The following is a 21,538-nucleotide window of genomic DNA, read 5'->3' as shown; positions in this document are numbered from 1 at the left end:
CCCCCCTCACCCCTGAACAGACGCCCCGACCGACCGCAGGAGGCGCTAGTGCAGCGACCAGGACCCACATGCGGCTCCCCGCCCGCAGACACGGCCAATTGTGTCCATAGGGACGCCCGACCAAGCTGGAGGCAACATGGGGATTCGAACCGGCGATCCCCGTGTTTGTAGGCAACGGAATAGACCGCTACGCTACCCGGACCCCCAACAATCTGAGTCATTTAATTTCTGTTTCTTCGACTCAGCAGTCATTTCTACCCTGTTCAGTGGTGCCAGTAAATGTCGGCTAAGTTTGTAATCACAGCAGCAACGTGGGCGGCCTGGCAGCCATCGCTGCAGCAGAAGGTGTCAGCCCGGACGCACATTGTCTATACTAGGCATAGCTGCACCTAGTCGTAGTTTTAGATGGTGCAGCATGTGTAAATATTTATCGCAAGGCTGGATGTAGCCAAGCCCGGCGTGGGGCTTACACCCGCCTTTTTTAGATCCAGCTGGTGAAAGCGGCCCCGGAGGATTAAGCTCACTCCCGTCTCCTGTTCCCTCCGTTGGTCTTCATCCCGCCTCTTGTCTCCTCCTATTCCTCTTTTACTTCTTTCCTTTACCCCCTCTTTCGTCTCGCGACCCATCACATCCTTTCTTCTTTATACCGTCTCGTCTCCTTGTCTCATCTTCCCCCTCCTCTGTGCTCCTCCCCTGTCCTGCCCTGTTTGTCCCGGCTGTGTCCATCATTAGGCGAGAATGAAAGGAGTGTATTATGCGGCAGGCCTGGCACGGGCTCCAGGACCATTAGAGAGCCCAAGGCTCTGTCCTGTCAGAGCCAGGGGTAATTACTCCCCACCACTTGTGTTTTAATTACCATGATTTCAGCTGTGGGCACTGTTCTGTGTCCGCTAACGTAGTAAAAGAGGTCGGCGGGCCGGTTTTGATAAGCGTCGCTCTGCTTGCCGTTACCGGTATACGCTCGCTCACCTGTTGCCCTGACGACGCCTGTCGCGTCACTCGAGACAAACGCAGTGCAGCATGTCCAGCCATGCAGGAAAACGGTTTATTTTATCGGTTTATCCATCCTGCCACAAGCCGTCGTCCTCTCCAGACGGCGAACTATACCGGTCTCGTGCTGCGGAGACAGGAGACGGACCTGCTTCCCCCCTACAGACTGCTCGGAAGGTTGACAGTAAACCCAAGTCCTATCAGTCCACCCAGCCAGGTCCCTCTCCTCCGGCCGCTGGCATGTAACGCGGATATACCATGACTCCCAGTTGCCGAGCCAGGCCCCTTTATCGTCCGATCCCCCGTGAGGCGAGCCGATTCACCGCCAGACGGGATCTACTTTCAGCTCTTTATCACAAGTGGGGCCAAGGTGTCCGGGGAGAGACCAGGGACGCTTTGTGTCGTTAATGGTGCAGACAGTGTCCTCGGTGACTGGGAAGAGAGAAGGGAGAGGACCATTTGCTGCCCTGGAGCCGGGTAATTGCCATGGCGATTCCTCAGCACTAGCTCACAGTCCCCTTTACAACGGAGACGTTTATCTGCGCTACGGAGGGAAGTGATATAACTTCGCTGCGAGTATCAATGATTTATTTATTTATTTTTTTGGTGCAGTCTCACAGCCAGTGCTGAGGATTCAGTTTCTGCTGGGGTCAAGCCTGCCACACGCACACCCAGTGCCACACTTTCTTAAAACGTGTTTACTCATCAAACTGCATGGTACTTCATAAATCATTCAACAAACTAAACATTTTTTTTGCAAGGTATTTTTATTGAAAAGAGGAGCGGATGACGTGACAATGAGCATGCGATGTTTTAAAGGTTTTTAACATAGAAAAGAAAAATGGAAGTGAGTAAGTAACATTCAAATAGTACACATAAAGGAAAACTATTAATTAATTATAAAAAAACAGGAACCCAACCACACCAACATTCACACACCTCACCCTGGCTCATTTAGAGTGAAGAGTACACACACACAAGAAAGGATGTAACAAATACACATGAAATGTTACAAACCAGCCCTTTAGTCCAGCAGGACCTGCAAGTCTGTAAAGTAGAATGAAAAAGGTGGCCATTTGTGAAGAAACTCATCGGCATTTCCTCTCATTGTATATTTAATTTTCTCAAAGAGGGTTGCATCAGTTCATCTGGATACAAGGTTTATTGACGGATACATTTCATCACTCATCTAAGTGACCTCTTCAGTCTCAGCTGACTACAGGTGTCCCACCCTTATAAACAATACAGAGCCTAACGACCCAAACCAACGACCAGTTTCATATGCAAATATGGGTGTGACCCTTGATCATGTGTACTAGTCACAGAGGATTAAGGGATTGGTGCAATCACAGCATTATAAGATGGTGACAGATGTATTCTTACCCCCCCCCCCCATCCAGGGTGGTTGTTCCCTCATCACATACGTAGGTGGCCTCTTTGACTCTCCGTGCAAACCAGTGTTCCTCCCTATCAAGGATGTGCACACCTGGATTATTGAGCATGCATCAAGACATTCTCAAGTTTGAGTTTGGCGACAGGCGTGGGCACAAGTCCATGAATACTGGGATGGCATCCAGAGCTTTACCTGTGCCCCCGTCCATAGGGTTAGTGGTTGTGTCAGGAAGGGCATCCAATGTAAAATTTTGCCAAATCAGTATGCAGATTGATAAGACCATACCGTATTGGTCAAGGCCCAGGTTAACAGCGGCTGCCATCGGTGCTCTGCCCTCGCAGGGTACCGACGGAAACTGTAAAATCCACTGTGGCGCCACTGAAAAACAGGGAACAAACCAAAAGAAGAAGTTTGAGAAAAAATACTATGGGCTCTAGTTTCCAGGTCATAGCGCAGTCGAAGGCACTGGCGCTAGTTCACGGCACAAGTTGATCTAAGGTGTGGCCAATACATTTTTGCTAATTTTAGGACATGCTGTACTGGTGGTAATGGGGCGCAACGAAGGCGCCATTGTAGAAGGGTTGGATTAGAAGGGATAAATGATCAGTTGAAGTGGTGGGGCTGTTTTTAATTAGGCCAATCAAATCAGCTCCTCTCATTCCGTTTAAAAGCAGCACGCTCTGTCATGGTGAACTGCCAGTTTCATAATGGACGGTGGAAGTCCAGATCGGCTAAGGCAGCAAAGCTTCTCCCAGGAGGAAACTGTTGTTCGGGAGGTGCAGAGCCTCCAAGGGCACATACAACAGACATCACCAATTCCAATGTAATATGAGACAACACGCAAACATGATTGCTTCACAGGCAACCGTTTAACGTGTCTTTGTTCTCACCAGTGTCTTTCCCCTGTGACCACAGCAGGAGACCTTAAACAGCTGTGATCACGGATCAGTTCGTTCTTTCGGGTTGAATGAGGTTAACTGAAATATTGAAATCCTCGTCACAATGTTGTTTCCATGCATACTGACACACACTGACTGTTTTAACCTGGAAGACAAGGATACACGTGCAGAGATTCTGTTTTGTGGTTAAAAGGTTAACGACAGTAGTCATTAGTTAAATTATCCACGAATTGGGCCTACATAACATTAACAAAAGTGGCATGTGAGATTTTGGATAAGTCTATGCTTAGTGCACCTTCCCCTAAAGCCCAGAAAGTACCACCCAATGCCTGCGTCTGCTAAGATGTGGTCTGACCAGGCGTAATACTTGGTTTTATTTGACACCAAATTAGGCAGCACGGTGGCGCAGTGGTTAGCACAGTCGCCTCACAGCAAGAAGGTCCTGGGTTCAAGCTTCAGGTAGTCCAACCTTGGGGGTCGTCCCAGGTCGGCTTCTATGTGGAGTTTGCATGTTCTCCCCATGTCTGTGTGGGTTTCCTCCAGGTGCTCCAGTTTCCTTTCACAGTCCAAAGACATGTAGGTCAGGCTAAATTGTCCCTAGGCGTGAATGTGTGTGACGGACCGGCGGCCTGTCCAGGGTGTTGCCCGCCTACTGCCCAATGACTGCTGGGATGGGCACCAGCATCCCGTGACCCTGATCAGGATATGTGGCTTGGATAATGGATGGATGGATGACACCAAATTAACATTGCACCACCTGATTTTGCCTGACACATCCTCTACTGTGCCCCCACACCCATTTCAGCACAAGCGGTATCATGGCGAGCCCGGAAATTAGCAAACACACCCAGGCGGGAGAAAAACCATCATGCGCCCAACGAAATTGTCACTACGTCTGCATTAGCGTGACTGCTTGTGTTGTGCCGTCCGGAAACTAGAGCCCAGTGTCTTTGTGCCACTGTGAAACAGACAGAGGGGAGGGTTAGGAGGTTTCCATTGTAGGAAGATGTGAAATTCATCATTTCTTTTTGCATAGAATTTAATCAGTCTGACTCACCGGAGGTCCCAAAGATGGGAATCAATGGACAGGGTTGTAGATGTAGTATTCCCAATATAGTACCATCCATCCATCCATTATCCAAGCCGCTCATCCTGCTCTCAGGGTCGTGGGATGCTGGAGCCTATCCCAGCAGTCACTGGGTGGCAGGCGGGTAGACACCCTGCACAGGCCGTCAGAATATCAGAGTATATAGTATATTAAATGAAACTAACCGGACCAAAAAATATGTAACTGTGGGCAGAAGAAATACATCTGGCTCAAATGACAATGTGGGTTCAAACATCTGTCACATTTATCCTCTACCTCTGGGTAACAAAGAAGGTTGAATCAGTTCTTCAGTTCTTGGAGGTTGAATCAGTTCTTCAGATCTTGGAGGTTGAATCAGTTCATCAGTTCTTGGAGGTTGAATCAATTCTTCAGTTCTTGGAGGTTCTTCAGTTCTTGGAGGTTGAATCAATTCTTCAGTTCTTGGAGGTTGAATCAGTTCTTCAGTTCTTGGAGGTTGAATCAGTTCTTCAGTTCTTGGAGGTTGAATCAGTTCTTCAGATCTTGGAGATTGAATCAGTTCTTCAGATCTTGGAGGTTGAATCAGTTCATCAGTTCTTGGAGGTTGAATCAGTTTTTCAGTTCTTGGAGGTTGAATCAGTTCTTCAGTTCTTGGAGGTTGAATCAGTTCTTCAGTTCTTGGAGGTTGAATCAATTCTTCAGTTCTTGGAGGTTGAATCAGTTCATCAGTTCTTGGAGGTTGAATCAGTTCTTCAGTTCTTGGAGGTTGAATCAGTTCATCAGTTCTTGGAGGTTGAATCAGTTCTTCAGATCTTGGAGGTGGAATCAGTTCTTCAGTTCTTGGAGGTTGAGTCAGTTCTTCAGTTCTTGGAGGTTGAATCAGTTCTTCAGTTCTTGGAGGTTGAATCAGTTCTTCATCTGAAGAGGTCACTTAGATGAGTGATGAAACGTATCTGTCAATAAACGTTGTGTCCAGATGAACTGATTCAACCTTCTTTGATGTGGATTGAGCACGCATCAAGACTACCTCTGGGTAGTTTTCAGACAGTCTTGGTTTAGAAAAATGGACCGTGTGTATAACCTTAAACTGAATGAGAAGAAGACGAGACGGTACGTAGCCACCCGCAGCTGTTTTCCACTCCTCACTGAGTCGAGGTCCAAGCTCACCCTCCCAGCAGCCCTTGTGTTAGTCAGACTGATCACAGAGATCCAGAATGCAGTTATACACCTCTGAAACGACCCCTGTCCGTATCATCTTGAAAGTAAGCAAAACATCCCATGATTGTTGGAGCGCTGAAGAGGGAAAACTAGAAAAACACCTAGAATCAAAGATTCTAACTTGGAAGTACCTAAAAATATGGTTTGCAGGCAGTCCATACAGTGACGACAGGTTGGTGAAGCTGTTAAGAAATAAATGTATGGAGCATCCGGGTAGCGTAGTGGTCTATTCTGTTCCCTACAACATGGGGATCGTCGGTTCGAATCCCTGTGTTACCTCTGGCTTGGTCGGGCATCCCTACAGACACAATTGGCCGTGTCTGTAGGTGGGAAGCCGGATGTGGGTATGTGTCCTGGTCGCTGCACTACCGCCTCCTCTGGTCAGTCTGTTCGGGGGGTAGAACTGGGGGTAATAGCGTGATCCTCCCATGTGCTGTGTTCCCCTGGTGAAGAAGCGGCTCGGAGGAGGCATGGGGTAGTCTAAAGCCCTCCCTGGATCAGCAGAGGGGGTGCAGCAACGACAGGGAGAAAAAGAGGAGGAACCCCCCCCCCCAAAAAATTGTACAACTACGCCTCTGCTTTCATCCACATTTTCTCTTTTATGGGTGAAGTGGATATGTCGGAGGAATGTAAAAGGGATTGTTGCTTTCACCTGGAGTCACCTGAGCACCACTAGAAGTGGGTGGTCACATCAGTTTGTGTACTTACTGTACAGGTAAAAACATCCCCCCTTGTTCAGTGTGTGTGAGGGGCCACTGATTCACGAGCCCATCAAGTGAATGGGATGCGTGTAATGGACTGTATACCGGACTCGGAGGCACTTTACTACGACGCTCCAGGCTGCTTTAAAACCCTCTCCAACCTTCTGCCGCGGTCATCAGTCTCATGGGGAAGATGGACGTTGACAAGGAACACACCTGCAACATCCCTACCCCCACAAGCCTTCTGCTTACTACACACGCACACACACAACCAACTGAATCACGCTACAGACTCACATACACAAACATACTACTGACTAACACACACACCCAGGCTACTGACTGCACATGTACACACGCACATACAAAACAAATTACACACGAATGCACGCAAACAGCAAATACGCACACCAAACACACAAGCTGCAAACACACACAAACACATGAGAGCACGCACACAACATGGCTGACAGACTGCAACCAACAAATGTTAAACGCAAACACACACACACGCCCAAGCACAAACTCACATATACAATCTCATGCACAGACGGACACATACTGTACGCATACGAGTTCATCTACGAGCACACAAATAACCACATGCAACGATACCTAAAAATGCCTCAGTATGCACAGTGGTGCACACACACACACACACACACACAAACACACACAAGGGAGCATGCAAGCACGCACACACACACTCACATTGTATTGAGTCTCATGGGACCCAGGAGCCCCCCCCACTCCTCGTCCTCCTCCCTCCGCTGTGGGGAGAAGCTACACAACTGCTCCCTCTGAAGGCCATCTGTAAGCAATCTGGCCTCCCTCTCTGTCCATCTCTTTCTCTCCCTGTTTGATTGATGAGCCAAGAAGGAGTCCCATGTCTTGTACAGTACAGTAATGCTGGCATGCAGTCCTGGGACAAAGGCAACATCGCACAAAGAGGCTGCAGGGAGCCTTTTGTAATGTAGTTCTATTGTGACGTGAGAAACGCACATGTGATGCTGCGCACTGGCCGTCCGAATACTTACAAGGTACTGCAGAGTCAAGTACCTCTTTTTGTCCCTGCCGTCGCTCTGAGAGTAGTGCTGTTTCTGGAAGCATTGCAGGGGTCGTGCTTCCTTCAGTGAATCAGGAACAATCAGGAATCAGGGACAACTTATTGTCATTTCTTTCATGTGCTTGTGTACACAAAAGAAACAAAATTCCGCTCCCTCCAGCCCACAGCAGTGCGACACAAAAGACAAAAACACACATCCCAAATTTCCCCAAAAATGACACTACCAAAAACATACAAAAACAGAGAGAACAAAGCAGAAAAAAAAACAGTTAGCAACAGGCCACTCAGGTCAACACAGACCAAAGATTCAACTGTCCGGAGAACGAACGCCAGCTAGGACGACTGTCGGAACTGCCGGGCTGCATGGGCTAGCAGTTAGCTTAGCCTGACCCGCTCCCGCGTCCTGTCAGACCGCTCTCGGTGTTTCCTCCTCGGGGGCAGCTCCGGCAGGGCCGTGGTCCCTGGGCCCACAGGACGCAGCAGACCAAGCTCTCCCAGCCAATCCAGCACCAGCTCTCCCAGCCAGACACCTTCAACACACCTCCCTGCACTCCACTAAAACACAGTCAGCGCTAGGTGAGGCCGCCGCCAGACCGCCCTCGGTGTTGTCAGAGCAGCCGGTCTGCGTGGGCAGTTAGCTTAGCCTGACCCGCTTCCGCATCCTGTCAGACCGCCCTTGGTGTTACCTCTTAGGGAGCAGCTCCAGGCAGGGCCGTGGTCCCTGGGCCCACAGGACACAGCGGACCAAGCTGTCCCAGCCGATCTAGCGCCAGCTCTCTCAGCCATCAAACCAAGGCAAAACAAACTTAGTCACAGACGTGGACAAAGACACTGCGTGGACGGTACTGGGTGAAAGCCACCGCAAACGTAAGTTCGGGCCTCCATCTTCCCACACCAGAAGCGGAAAAACCCCCCCTCGTTTTAATCCCAAATGATATCACAAACAGCGTGACTTCATAACTCACCAGTAAGAAAAAAAACAAAAACAACAAATTAAACACCAGATGGATCAATTAGATTGGTTTGGTTCAACATCCGTTCCCTGCTGATCTGAACACGCCTGGTCTCGGGTCTGGAACCCTCTCACAATACGTTTATTTATTGCTGAAGTAGTTATATCTGTACGACAAAGGCTCGGCGAGAGGGCGTTTTGATTTGTCGTTTGCAGAGTAACATTTCTCACCGAGGACGAGATCTGTCCCCCACATGATGGTTCACAGGAAGCAGACCCGCCTTTTTGGCACAGATGCACACACACACATCCATAAGCTGATGTGCTGGCAAGCATGCATACACACAGCGGTCACGTAGCACAGCACACACAGACCCACTCAAAAACATGTATTCATGCATACACAGACTCACACTCGTGCACAAGAGCATGAACACATCAACGTCGTGGACTGTACTCTTGTAAAGGTAGAAAACTCTAGAGCCATCACTCATCAGCACTTATACAGTGATAACAACAACGGCAATAATGCACCGTAAGGATCAAACAGCCTTACTGTGCATCTGATTATCCAAGTGCCTCACTAAAACTAAAGTTAATAAAGCATTTCCTATTTGAGACACGCCAAATACACTGAAACAAAGCTACACAAAAACTGGATACCGCTTCCGGTGGGGGAAGATGGCGGCGCGAATTCATATTTGTGGCGGCCTCACCCAGTACCGTCCATGCAGTGTCTTTGTCCACGTCTGCGTCTAAGTTTGTCTTCATTTTATGGCTGGGAGAGCTGGCGCTGGATTGGCTGGGAGAGCTTGGTCTGCTGTGTCCTGTGGGCCCAGGGACCACGGCCCTGCCCGGAGCTGTGCCCGAAGAGGAAACACCGAGGGCGGTCTGACAGGACGAGGAAGCGGGGCAGGCTAAGCTAGCTGCTAGCCCATGCAGCCCGGCAGTTCGGACAGTCATCCTGGCGTTCGCTCTCTTAGACAGTGAAATTTTTTTTTGATGTGTTGGATATACACTCACTGGCCACTTTATTAGGTACACCTTGCTAGTACCGGGTTGGACCCCCTTTTGCCTTCAGAACTGCCTTAATCCTTCGTGGCATAGATTCAACAAGGTACTGGAAACATTCCTCAGAGAGTTTGGTCCATATTGACATGATAGCATCACGCAGTTGCTGCAGATTTGTCGGCTGCACATCCATGATGTGAATCTCCCGGTCCACCACATCCCAAAGGTACTCTATTGGATTGAGATCTGGTGACTGTGGAGGCCATTTGAGTACAGTGAACTCATTGTCATGTTCAAGAAACCAGTCTGAGATGATTCGAGCTTTATGACATGGCGCGTTATCCTGCTGGAAGTAGCCATCAGAAGATGGGAACACTGTGGTCATAAAGGGATGGACATGGTCAGCAACAATACTCAGGTAGGCTGTGGCGTTGACACGATGCTCAATTGGTACTAAGGGGCCCAAAGTGTGCCAAGAAAATATCCCCCACACCATTACACCACCACCAGCAGCCTGAACCGTTGATACAAGGCAGGATGGATCCATGCTTTCATGTTGTTGACGCCAAATTCTGACCCTACCATCCGAATGTCGCAGCAGAAATCGAGACTCATCAGACCAGGCAACGTTTTTCCAATCTTCTATTGTCCAATTTTGGTGAGCCTGTGCGAATTGTAGCCTCAGTTTCCTGTTCTTAGCTGACAGGAGTGGCACCCGGTGTGGTCTTCTGCTGCTGTAGCCCATCTGCCTCAAGGTTCGACGTGTTGTGCGTTCAGAGATGCTCTTCTGCATACCTCGGTTGTAATGAGTGGTTATTTGAGTTACTGTTGCCTTTCTATCAGCTCGAACCAGTCTGGCCATTCTCTGACCTCTGGCATCAACAAGGCATTTTCGCCCACAGAACTGCCGCTCACTGGATATTTTCTCTTTTTCGGACCATTCTCTGTAAACCCTAGAGATGGTTGTGTGTGAAAATCCCAGTAGATCAGCAGTTTCTGAAATACTCAGACCAGCCCGTCTGGCACCAACAACCATGCCACGTTCAAAGCCACTTAAATCACCTTTCTACCCCATTCTGATGCTCGGTTTGAACTGCAGCAGATCGTCTTGACCATGTCTACATGCCTAAATGCATTGAGTTGCTGCCATGTGATTGGCTGATTAGAAATTTGCGTTAACGAGCAGTTGGACAGGTGTGCCTAATAAAGTGGCCGGTGAGTGTGTGTGTGTGTGTGTGTATGTGTGTGTGTGTGTGTGCTTTACAGTGTGCACACGCACAGCGTTGTGAAAGTGGGTGTAGCATCTGAAGCCAGACTAGGGTTCCTGGGGAAGTGTGGGAATGATGAGCATGGCAATGCTGTGTGTGTGCGCACACGTGTGTTTTGCAGTTGTGTGCAGTCTGTCCTGTAGCAGATGGCCTGACAGTGGTGAGGACGATGCTTTTTGTGGCTGTGGACGGCTGTGAGCGACTATCAACCCTTGCAAAAAACTCATGACTTTAAATTCCATAAATCAGTGGATCTCATTTTGACAGTACAAAGGCATGCTTGTGCATGTGATTGTGTACTGTATGTGTGCGCGTGCGTTTGCATGTACAGCATATACATGTGTGTAGTGACTGAGGTTTAGTCTCAGCAGTAATAGATAACTGGACTGTCTAGTGAGTTTTTCCACTTCCAGTGTGGGAAGATGGCGGCGCGAATTCACGTTTGTGGCGGCCTCACCCAGTACTGGTGTGGGGAGATGGCGGTGGCCTCACCCAGTACTGGTGTGGGGAGATGGCGGCGGCCTCACCCAGTACTGGTGTGGGGAGATGGCGGCGCGAATTGACGTTTGTGGTGGCCTCACCCAGTACTGGTGTGGGAAGATGGCGGCGGCCTCACCCAGTACTGGTGTGGGGAGATGGCGGCGGCCTCACCCAGTACTGGTGTGGGGAGATGGCGGCGGCCTCACCCAGTACTGGTGTGGGGAGATGGCGGCGGCCTCACCCAGTACTGGTGTGGGGAGATGGCGGCGGCCTCACCCAGTACTGGTGTGGGGAGATGGCGGCGCGAATTCAGGTTTGTGGCGGCCTCACCCAGTACTGGTGTGGGAAGATGGCGGCGGCCTCACCAAGTACTGGTGTGGGGAGATGGCGGCGGCCTCACCCAGTACTGGTGTGGGGAGATGGTGGCGCGAATTCAGGTTTGCGGCGGCCTCAGCCAGTACTGGTGTGGGACAATGGCAGCGGCCTCAGCCAGTAGTGGTGTGGGACAATGGCAGCGGCCTCACCCAGTAGTGGTGTGGGGAGATGGCAGCGGCCTCACCCAGTAGTGGTGTGGGGAGATGGCAGCGGCCTCACCCAGTACTGGTGTGGGGAGATGGCGGCGCGAGGGAAGATGGCGGTGTGAATTCACGTTTGCGGCGGCCTCACCCAGTACCGTCCATGCAGCGTCTTTGCCCATGTCTGTCGTTTGATGGCTGGGAGAGCTGGCGCTGGATTGGCTGGGAGAGCTTGGTCTGCTGCATCCTGTGGGCCCAGGGACCAGGTCTCTGCCCGGAGCTGTGCCTGAAGAGGAAACGCCGAGGCTGGTCTGACAGGACGAGGAAGCGGGGCAGGCTAAGCTAACTGCTAACCCATGCAGACCGGCAGTGCCGACATTCATCCTGGCTGGCGTTTGTTCTCCCGGACAGTGATTTTTCTTTTTGTTGTTGTTTAGATATATGTGTTCTTGTAGTGTATATGTGTGTGTGTATGTGTTGTTGTGTTTGTGTTGCACTGCTGTGGGCTGTCGTTTCATTTCATGTGCACAATGCGTGACATGAAACGACAAAGTGTTTCTGATTCTCATTCTGACAACATGCATGCTGGTGCGTCTGTGCACTGGACACTGAATCAGAGCAGTCAATGGCATCTACCTCTGTCCCCCCCCTCCCTCCCTCCCTCCCTCCTGTCTGTCTCTCCCCAGTGGGTCGTCTGGTGTGAGGAGAGAGGCTTCCAGAAACCGAGACGCCGAGAGCAGAGGGCACAGAGGGAAGGCATCTGCACGCTTGCTGACAGGAAAAAGAAAGATGGAGCAGAAAAATCCAGTTCCCGAGTTAAAAGACGAGAGAGAGAGAGAGAGAGAGAGAGAGAGAGAGAGAGAGAGAGAGAGAGAGAGAGAGAGAGAGAGAGAGAAACGAGACGAGAAACAAAGTGGCGCCAAAATATTTGCACTTTCTCTTCCCAATGTTTGACTTTTTTTTGTTTTTTTTGTTTTTGTTTATGTGTTTTGTGATTTATTTTTTTTTCTTTCTGTTGATGCAACTGAAGAAGCTCTCGGTACGGAGGAGAGTAGGTACCCATGTAAGAGACGACACCCACCACTGGACCAGCGAGTACGTTAATGTAATCTCACCACCCCCCTCCCCCCCCCCCGTGTGTATTCATTCTGCTGATATTAACACCCGTCTTCCAGTAACAGCATCAGTTTGTGGCTACTTACTAACAACGGCAACTTAAGAAGTGTACTCGCCGCCGCCGCCGCAGAGTAACGCCGCCTGTGTTTTGATGACGTAGAGAGAACAGCGGCGGCGTAGGACCGGCTCCAGCGAGCGTCTCCCGGAAACTAACACCACCTGCAGCGAGCTGCAGCATTATGTGAACTGTGTGTATTAAAGTGAAGCTGTGAGACTGAAGTGTGAAGCATCAGTGCGGACTTGGCTGTGTGGACCCCGTAGCGCCGCACCGGACGCGGCGTGGAGACGCGAGCCCGTCCACCTCTCGTTGGAAACACATGCAATGTCAAAGTATTTCTGTTTGGTACACACACACACACACACACACAGACACACACACACACATCTTAGCAGCGTATAAATCATACGGTAGCATGCAGCATGTGGGGGAAGAAACATCGGCGTAGCACGTCCCAACCACCCTGAAGCCCGGCGGTTGATGCCCGTCTAACGCCGGGTTGATCTCGGCGAGTGACAAGTTCACCGCACCGTCACGTTCCCTCGCCCAGCAGCTGGCAGCCAGCCAGCCAGCCAGCCAGCCAGGATGCCACCATGCCCACACTGCCAACCTGCACAATGTATCCACCTGGCGTCTGCCTAGCATCGCCTGGCATTCACCTAGCATCACCTAGCATCACCTAGCATCTGCCTGGCATCTGCCTAGCATCTGCCTAGCATCACCTAGCATCGCCTGGCATCTGCCTAGCCTCTGCCTGGCATCGCCTAGCATCACCTAGCATCGCCTGGCATCTGCCTAGCATCTGCCTAGCATCACCTAGCATCACCTAGCATCGCCTGGCATCTGCCTAGCATCACCTGGCATCGCCTGGCATCCACCTGGCATCGCCTGGCATCTGCCTAGCATCCACCTGGCAACCGCCTGGCATCACCTAGCATCGCCTGGCATCTGCCTAGCATCACCTAGCATCGCCTGGCATCCACCTAGCATCGCCTGGCATCTGCCTTGCATCCACCTGGCAACCGCCTGGCATCACCTAGCATCGCCTGGCATCGCCTGGCATCTGCCTAGCATCCACCTGGCATCTGCCTAGCATCCACCTGGCAACCGCCTGGCATCACCTAGCATCGCCTGGCATCTGCCTAGCATCACCTAGCATCGCCTGGCATCCACCTAGCATCGCCTGGCATCTGCCTTGCAACCGCCTGGCATCACCTAGCATCGCCTGGCATCGCCTAGCATCACCTAGCATCACCTAGCATCACCTGGCATCGCCTCGCATCCACCTGGCATCGCCTGGCATCTGCCTAGCATCCACCTGGCATCTGCCTGGCATCACCTAGCATCACCTAGCATCACCTGGCATCCTCCTGGCATCGCCTGGCGTTTTGACAGCGCCGATGCTGGGTTGTAATTTGTCTACTGAGTCATTGGACTTGAAACGGCCCGTTCTAGAACCGGTCCTACATGCAGCCCGCGCGAGGCCTGTTCCCAGTTTAGTCTGGAATCGGGCCTCGATCGAGGGTGTTTACGTGCACACACACAGTATTCTGACCTTATCTGCGTCCCGTTTCAAGTCCAAACCCACTCACACGTACCCCAAAACCGTATACACACACAACGTATCGCCCTGTATCTGCGTCGCGTGGACTTCTGTCGTGAGACCGGTACAGGTGACCCAAGTTACTGACGACGGAACGACGGGGCCAGCAGAGACGCCGTCTCCTCCGCTGATCGCTCGAACCTCCCGGATACCATCAGAATAGGCGCACAAGTACGCACACTCGCGGTTGCCCGACACACGCCACTCCTGTCCTGCAGTAACCATGCGCCCACAGAGACACGTGGGGCAGGGCGACACACCACACACACACACACAGGTCAGCCAAGGTGGGGGGGGGATCATTTGGAAGCAAATCCCTTTCTCAGTCGGAGACACAAAAGGCTAACGTGGTTTGAATGTCTGTTCGTTTGTGATCTTACATATCGCATCACATCACATCACATCCCTGAGGTGAGATATATATATATATATATACCTATACACACACATATATATATATATATGTGTATATCACATCCCTGAGAGTCACCGCAGTGGCCTCATGACCGCGAGGCATGAAAGGCTCCCACTGTAAATATGTATATTGTTTTGTCTGTCTCACCGTACTATTTCACTGTGGGGTTTGGTTTTTCAATCACTTTCTAAAAGCAGTTTCATCGTCCTCCCGCCTCGTGTGTTGATCAGTGTCCTCGCCTGTGTCTTTACTGTAGTTCGGCAGCAGCGCTGCAACGCTTTCACTTTGCTGCACCCCGGACGGCGTCCCGATGTGGGCCGCCTCAGGCCATGACGCGGCCTTCTTCTGGCCCTGACCACATGGATGTGAGCCTGAAGTGGCCCACATGGATAACAGCAAATATGGCCCCGATACGCCAAATCACATGTGGGCCTTTTTCTGGCAAAGAGGCGGCGCTCTGGGCAACACGTGATCTGATGTGGCCCTGAAGCGGCCCGGGGGGTAAATGGTGAACATGGCCCAAATATCACAAAACTAATGTGGGCCACCTTTGGCAAATACGTGGCACATGCAGCGCTGCTATGGCTCGGTTCTGGCCCACATCTGGCAAACAGGACCGCCCAAGTGCCATCATTCCACGTGGTATGTGGGGCCGGGCGAAGGTGCCGGTGTGGGCCGGGTCCGGGCCACAGCAGTTGTGCTATCTGGGACGTGGGCCTTCACCTCGCCACACTCGCATTTTAGAGGCGGCGGGGGGGGGGGGGGGGGTTTGCCGGCCATCTCGGACCTCTGCTGTCGCGGCTATAAAACGAGTGAGTGGGGGATACTTGATGTGCAGCCCATCAGCATCACGGCTCCCAGCAGCAGCAGCAGCAGCAGCTTTCATCTGAAGGAGGGCGAAGCAGCCTCTCTCTCTTCAAAGGGCTCCCAGTCTCCTGCATAGCGGCTCCTGCCAGGGCAGCTTAAAACACAGGGCCAGAGAGTGTGTGTGAGTGTGTGTGTGTGTGTGTGTGTGTGTGTGTGTCTAGTGAAGTGCTTCCAGACTCGGCGGGGTGATCGTATGCCAGATCTAAAGCATCCCAACAGGCCAGTAATCACAGCTAATCAGGCCTGCAGACTCGCGGCGGAGGACGCTACAGGTGACTGTCAGTCCTGCAGCTGGGATATGAAAGGGAAGGAGGCCCACTTCGCCTTGTACCTCAGCGGCCATTTCCACATCAAGGCCGGGGTGGGGGTGGGTCCTCGAGATCCATCTCTGGATGGTTTTGGGTTAGTCTTTGCTGAAAAGCCGTGGCGTGTCTGAAAGGTTCGGCTGGTTGTGAAGAAAGCCGCTGGTTTGGGGTGAGCTGGCAGCGGCACGCTGGCGGCAGCAGCACACCGGCGGCGTGGCCCGGCAGCGGAAACTGGAAGGTTTTTCCATTTCACCACTCCGACGCCACGCGGCCGTGCACGCCACACCACGGTTCGAGCCCACCGAGAACCAGAAACACAAAACGGTGAAAAGTCCTCGGAGGAGACGGTGCTGACGTCACGTGCCGGAGAGGACGGGAAACGCGTCCAGAGCGAAGGTGGCTGCAGAGGGGTTGGAGGTGGAGAAAGGCAGCTCTGTTCCGCGAGGCGAGGAGGGAGTGGGGGGCTTTATACCGCCATCTACTGGTGACGATGGGCTCACTGCTTTTGGAGAAGGTCCAATTGAAACACCAGGCACCCCCGGCAGATCACGCAGTACCTGGTTAGCCAGGTACGCCTATACTGAACCGGTCCACACGTGCGTACTTTCAGCCAAGCCAACTGACTTCCATGAGTTGAAAATAAACGTTTTTAAAGACGAACCCTTCAGTCCGTCCTTCCTTCAGTCCGTCCTTCCTTCCTTCCTTCCGTCCTTCCTTCCTTCTTTCCTTCCGTCCTTCCTTCCTTTCGACTCGCTTCTTCTCGACTAGTAAGCGCAGGCTTGACATCAGCAGCAGCGCGCACCTCGTTAATAATAAAATCGCGCCACATTAAAGTGCGGAGGGGGGGAGGGGGGCGGGGGGGAAAGCGAAGCCCTTCCCTCATTTAGACTTCACAAACAGCTCGGGGTGGTCTCCGCGCTGGCTGCTGTTAAAATTAATAGGGTTAATTGCGCTCGTGTGAACGCGTCGCGCGGGTTCGCTGTGTGGGCCGACGGGGATGGGGACTGATACGGGCGCCGAGACTGCATAGGTGGTGTCGGTGCGAGCAAGGCGGGACGGGGACGAGGGTCCCGGGCGACGGCTCGGAAAGGGTCGGCGGGAGAGGACGGGGGGGAGGGGGGGGAGGGAGGGAGAGGCGGTGGAGGAGAGAGAGCGAGAGAGAGAGGGGGGGGGGAGAAGGGGGAGAGAGAGAGAGAGAGACGGGGAGAGAGACAGAGAGGGGGGGAGAGAGAGAGACAGAGAGGGGGGGGGAGAGAAGGGGAGAGAGAGAGAGAGAGAGAGAGAGAGACGGGGAGAGAGACAGAGAGGGGGGGGAGAGACAGAGAGGGGGGGAGAGACAGAGAGGGGGAGAGAGACAGAGAGACGAGGGAGAGAGACAGAGGGGGGGAGAGACAGAGAGGGGGGGGGGCGAGAGAGAGAGAGGGAGGGGGAGAGAGAGAGACAGAGAGGGGGGGGAGAGAGACAGAGAGGGGGGGAGAGAGAGACAGAGAGGGGGAGAGAGAGACAGAGAGGGGGAGAGAGACGGGGAGAGAGACAGAGAGGGGGGGGCGAGAGAGACAGAGAGGGGGAGAGAGACGGGGAGAGAGACAGAGAGGGGGGGAGCGAGAGAGAGAGAGAGACGGGGAGAGAGAGAGGGGGGAGCGAGAGAGAGGGAGGGGGGGGAGAGAGAGAGACAGAGAGGGGGGGGGGAGAGAGACAGAGAGGGGGGGAGAGAGAGACAGCGAGACGGGGGAGAGAGACAGAGGGGGGGGAGCGAGAGAGAGAGAGACGGGGAGAGAGAGAGGGGGGAGCGAGAGAGAGGGAGGGGGGAGAGAGAGAGACAGAGAGGGGGGGGAGAGAGACAGAGAGGGGGGGAGAGAGAGACAGCGAGACGGGGAGAGAGACAGAGAGGGGGGGAGAGAGACGGGGGAGAGAGACAGAGAGCGGGGGGGGGGGGAGAGGGGGGGGGGGGGAGAGCGAGAGAGAGGGTTGCTGCACAGATGAAACTGGAGCCCGGAGGCAGCTGCAGTACATCTGTCTTGCACTGACACATGTGGCATTTGACTTCCAGTGTGAAGTTCAAAAGACTTGTATAATGACGCAGCTGCCCGGGGATGTATATATATGTGTGTGTGTGTGTGTGTGTTTCTTTGTTGTTGGTGGTGTTGGTGGTGGTGTGGTGGTGGTGGGGAGTTCATAGCTGGATAGGTGAGGACTGGAATTCTTGGGGCTTTGTGAGTGACGTGTTGGTGGCGCAGGTGCTCCGTCGGGGTGTTACGGGACGTTTTCAACCATATTTCCACCCCCCCCCCCCCCACGGCGCGCGCGCCAACTGCGGCCGTGGGCTATGCGTGGCAAACTGTGGTCGCCCGCTCACTGAGAGGGGGGGGGGGACACCTGACAGGGTCGTCTGCGAACCCCCCTCCTCACCGAACCCCGCCTTGCTGCAGCTACTACACCTGCAGTACAGGTGCGCCGTGGGTCTGGACGGGTCCCGGTTACATGGTCACGATCACGAACCACGTCAAAAAGATACAAAGTTGCCAGACGCGTTTTTTTGTGAGAATAGTCGCCCTTCGCGTTTCACGTCAACTCTTCCGTCGCTCTCTCTGATTTACCGGCGGGGGGAAAAGTCGCTGAAGGTGGACCTGCAGTTATATGGCGCTCATGGGGGGGGGGGCACTTCCAGATGAAAGTGAATTTATATGAAATGTATCTCAACGCCCTTTACGTTAAATGGAGAAAATAGCGAGGACACAATAAATAAACAACACAATCTGGCGCGTATTCAGAGGTTGCTGGTCCTGCCACACGAGTTCAAGGTAAGTCTTACACACAAAAAGATAAAAGAAAAAAGAGAAAGCCAGCAGGTAACTATTTATCACACGGGCCTCCTGGGATCAATTAGGGTGATGCTGAAATAACCAACGTGTTAAGCGGAGGGCCCACAACAGAGACCGTAACAGGCAGCTTGATGAAACCCGGAGACTGGTGGAATAACAAGTGTTGTACTGGGGATGTCACGAGCCCCGCACAATGAAACTACTATTGACTCTTCTTCTGCGGAGTTTGTTGCTTTCCGCGCCTTGAAACGCTTAGACGCAGTTCAAACCCCATTAGAGGCAATTAGAGCGGGCCATTAGGGTGGATGATGGAGCTAAACGCTGGCGGTCGGAGATAGATGGCGGGGTGGTGGTTGAGTCGGGGTTGTACGGAGGCATTGCGTTTTATTCGCCATTTGTGCCTGATGCCCTCTCAGCCTGCGGCAGCACCTGCCCGACAGCCTGAATGCCCAGGGTCAGGGGTCGCCTGCCGGGAGGCCAGGGCTGCGGGGTCAAAGGCCACCCTCCAGACAGGCGTAGCCACACATTGATTGAGAACTCAGCTGGAGGAGTGCAGGCACATAGGTTGCAGGTGGACGACGCATTTTTCAGCAATCGGGAACACTTTGTCAGTCCTTTCATGACCAAGTGTTGCGCCCCTCAGCCCGCAGCAGTGCAACAAACACAACACGTATCCAAAAAGTACGACAACTCCAAGAACACACATACTAACACGTATATCTAAACTTAAAAAAAAAATTTTTTTAAATCACTGTACAACAGAATGAACACCAGCCAGGACGACTGGCTGTATGGGCTAGCAGTTAGCCTAGCCTGCCGGTCTGCATGGGCTAGCAGTTAGCCTAGCCTGCTGCCCCACTTCCGCGTCCTGTCAGACCGCCCTCGGTGCTTCCTCCTCGGGTGCAGCTCCAGGCAGGGGCCTGGTCCTGGCTTCCCCAGCCGATCCGACGCCAGCTCTCCCAGCCAGACACCCTCGACACACCTCCCCGCACGACCACACTAAAAACACAGTCCAGGCCAGGCGAGGCCGCCGTCAGTGTTATTAGAACTTCCGGTCGGCATGGGCTAGCAGTTAGCTTAGCCTGCCGCCGCTTCCGCGCCCCGTCAGACCGCCCTCGGTGCTTCCTCCTCGGGCGCAGCTCCAGGCAGGGAGACCAAGCTCTCCTGGCCGGTCCAGCACCAGCTCTCCCGGCCATCCAGGACAAAACTTAGACGCAGACGTGGACAAAGGCGCTGCATGGGCGGTGCTGGGTAACAAGGCCGCCGCAAGCGTGAGTTCGCGCCGCCATTTCCCGCTATTTCCTGGGCAGGCGTCGCGGACTGGTTTGTCCCACAGCCAGTGAACGACTCCGCCGGCGGAGGAGCCGCAGCCGCTTCCGGTGCGTTTCATCCGGTTTCCAGACAAACGCGTCGCCCTCTCCGAACAAACCCCCCGAGCATCGCGACAGCGACACCCTCAGTCGAGAGACGGCCTCGCAGACCTCTGAAGAACCAGAAGTTAAGACCAACGATTAGATTAAATGACTTGTTAAGATGTGTGGGGTTTTTCTTCAGCTCTATTTTTCTGCAGAGTGGCTGAGTTTCCATGGCACAGTAAAGCAGCAATAAAGTCTGGAGCGCCGGGAGCCGGGAGCCGGGGAAGCGTTTGGGGAGAGGCGCCAGCAACAACAGCCGTAAAATCCGCTTTTCAGCGAATATCTCGCTGCTAATTTCAGTCGCTCGGCCGTAAAGCCGAGTCGCTGCGGAGGCGAGCACAGGGTCCCGGTCCCGGTCCCGATCCCGGTCCCGGTCCCGGTGAGCAGACGACCGCGCGGATAAGCGAGCTTTTAGAAGACCACGTGACCGGCTTCGTTAAGACGCGAGATACACGCCGCGTGCCGAGCAAACCAACGTGTGGACGTACGCGACGGTTTCCGGCACGGACGTAAAAATCACCACGGGTTACCACGAAATGATGGGCTGTCTTGTAACTTCTGCCAGCTAATTACGCTTGACGAGATGTAGCCATCTTTACACGACATTTACTGGGCTTCGGGCACAATGCAGCTCTAACTCCTAGCAGCGTGACTTAATTGATGTGACGTTGTGTAATTTGGGGCCCCGGGTAATTAGAGGATTATTACTGATTCGGTTTCAGACGGGGGTGGGTGACGGGGGGGGTCTTCTGCGTTTGGCTCCGCCCAGGTATCCAGCAGGCCCGGATTACCTGCTACTTACTGCACTTAGACAGCGTTTTATATTTATGGGGCTATACTTGACTTCATGTTCATTTGAGGGTTTTTTCGTCAGCTGCTACTGATGTGGTCTCCGCTGAGGAACGTTTCCACACCCAGCGTCACAATTAAGGCTTTTTTTTTATTTGTTTGGATCAAACTTCTCTTGTTGTAGCAGCCATGAAAACCATTTGCTTCCTGTTTGGGGTTGCTGGCACTGGGAGTGGGAGGGGTTGGAGTTAATGTGGTATGGATGGGTTGGGGGGGGGGAGGGAGTGTGTGGGGGGGGGGCAGGGGGGCTCTGACATCCTTTAGAGCAGTGTGGGGTCCTGGACCCCCTGCGTATTTTTGATCTACCCTGAGGACCCCTCCACCTGATCTTGGGGGAGGGGGGTTGCAATTTAATAGAAACAGTAGAAACTGCATTTTAAATTGCATTCTAGCATTTATTCACTCTTTGGGGCAAAACTAAGAGCTTTCAGTTGTAACTTAGATAGAGTTAACAAAACAGAATTCTTATGCAGTAACTTTCAGATATATGTAACAAAACAGAATATGTATTCAGTAACTTTCAGATATA

At 52.8% G+C, this 21,538-nt stretch overlaps 1 protein-coding gene across 3 annotated transcripts in view; it reads left to right on the top strand.

Moving 5' to 3' along the window:
* The window catches only part of smoc1 (SPARC related modular calcium binding 1), a 99,655-nt gene extending 86,627 nt beyond the window's left edge, over positions 1 to 13,028 (top strand). For all 3 annotated transcript variants that reach the window (XM_056295987.1, XM_056295986.1, XM_056295985.1), the window contains one exon: positions 12,246 to 13,028. In XM_056295987.1, the coding sequence (XP_056151962.1) occupies positions 12,246 to 12,262 (17 nt within the window). In that variant the 3' untranslated portion in view covers positions 12,263 to 13,028. The remainder of the gene's footprint in view (positions 1 to 12,245) is intronic.
* Positions 13,029 to 21,538: the final 8,510 nt, after the last annotated feature.

The sequence above is a fragment of the Lampris incognitus genome, chromosome 16 (genome assembly GCF_029633865.1).
Source record: "Lampris incognitus isolate fLamInc1 chromosome 16, fLamInc1.hap2, whole genome shotgun sequence".
Taxonomy (NCBI): Eukaryota; Metazoa; Chordata; class Actinopteri; order Lampriformes; family Lampridae; genus Lampris; species Lampris incognitus.
This window is presented reverse-complemented; position numbering and strand designations above follow the sequence as displayed.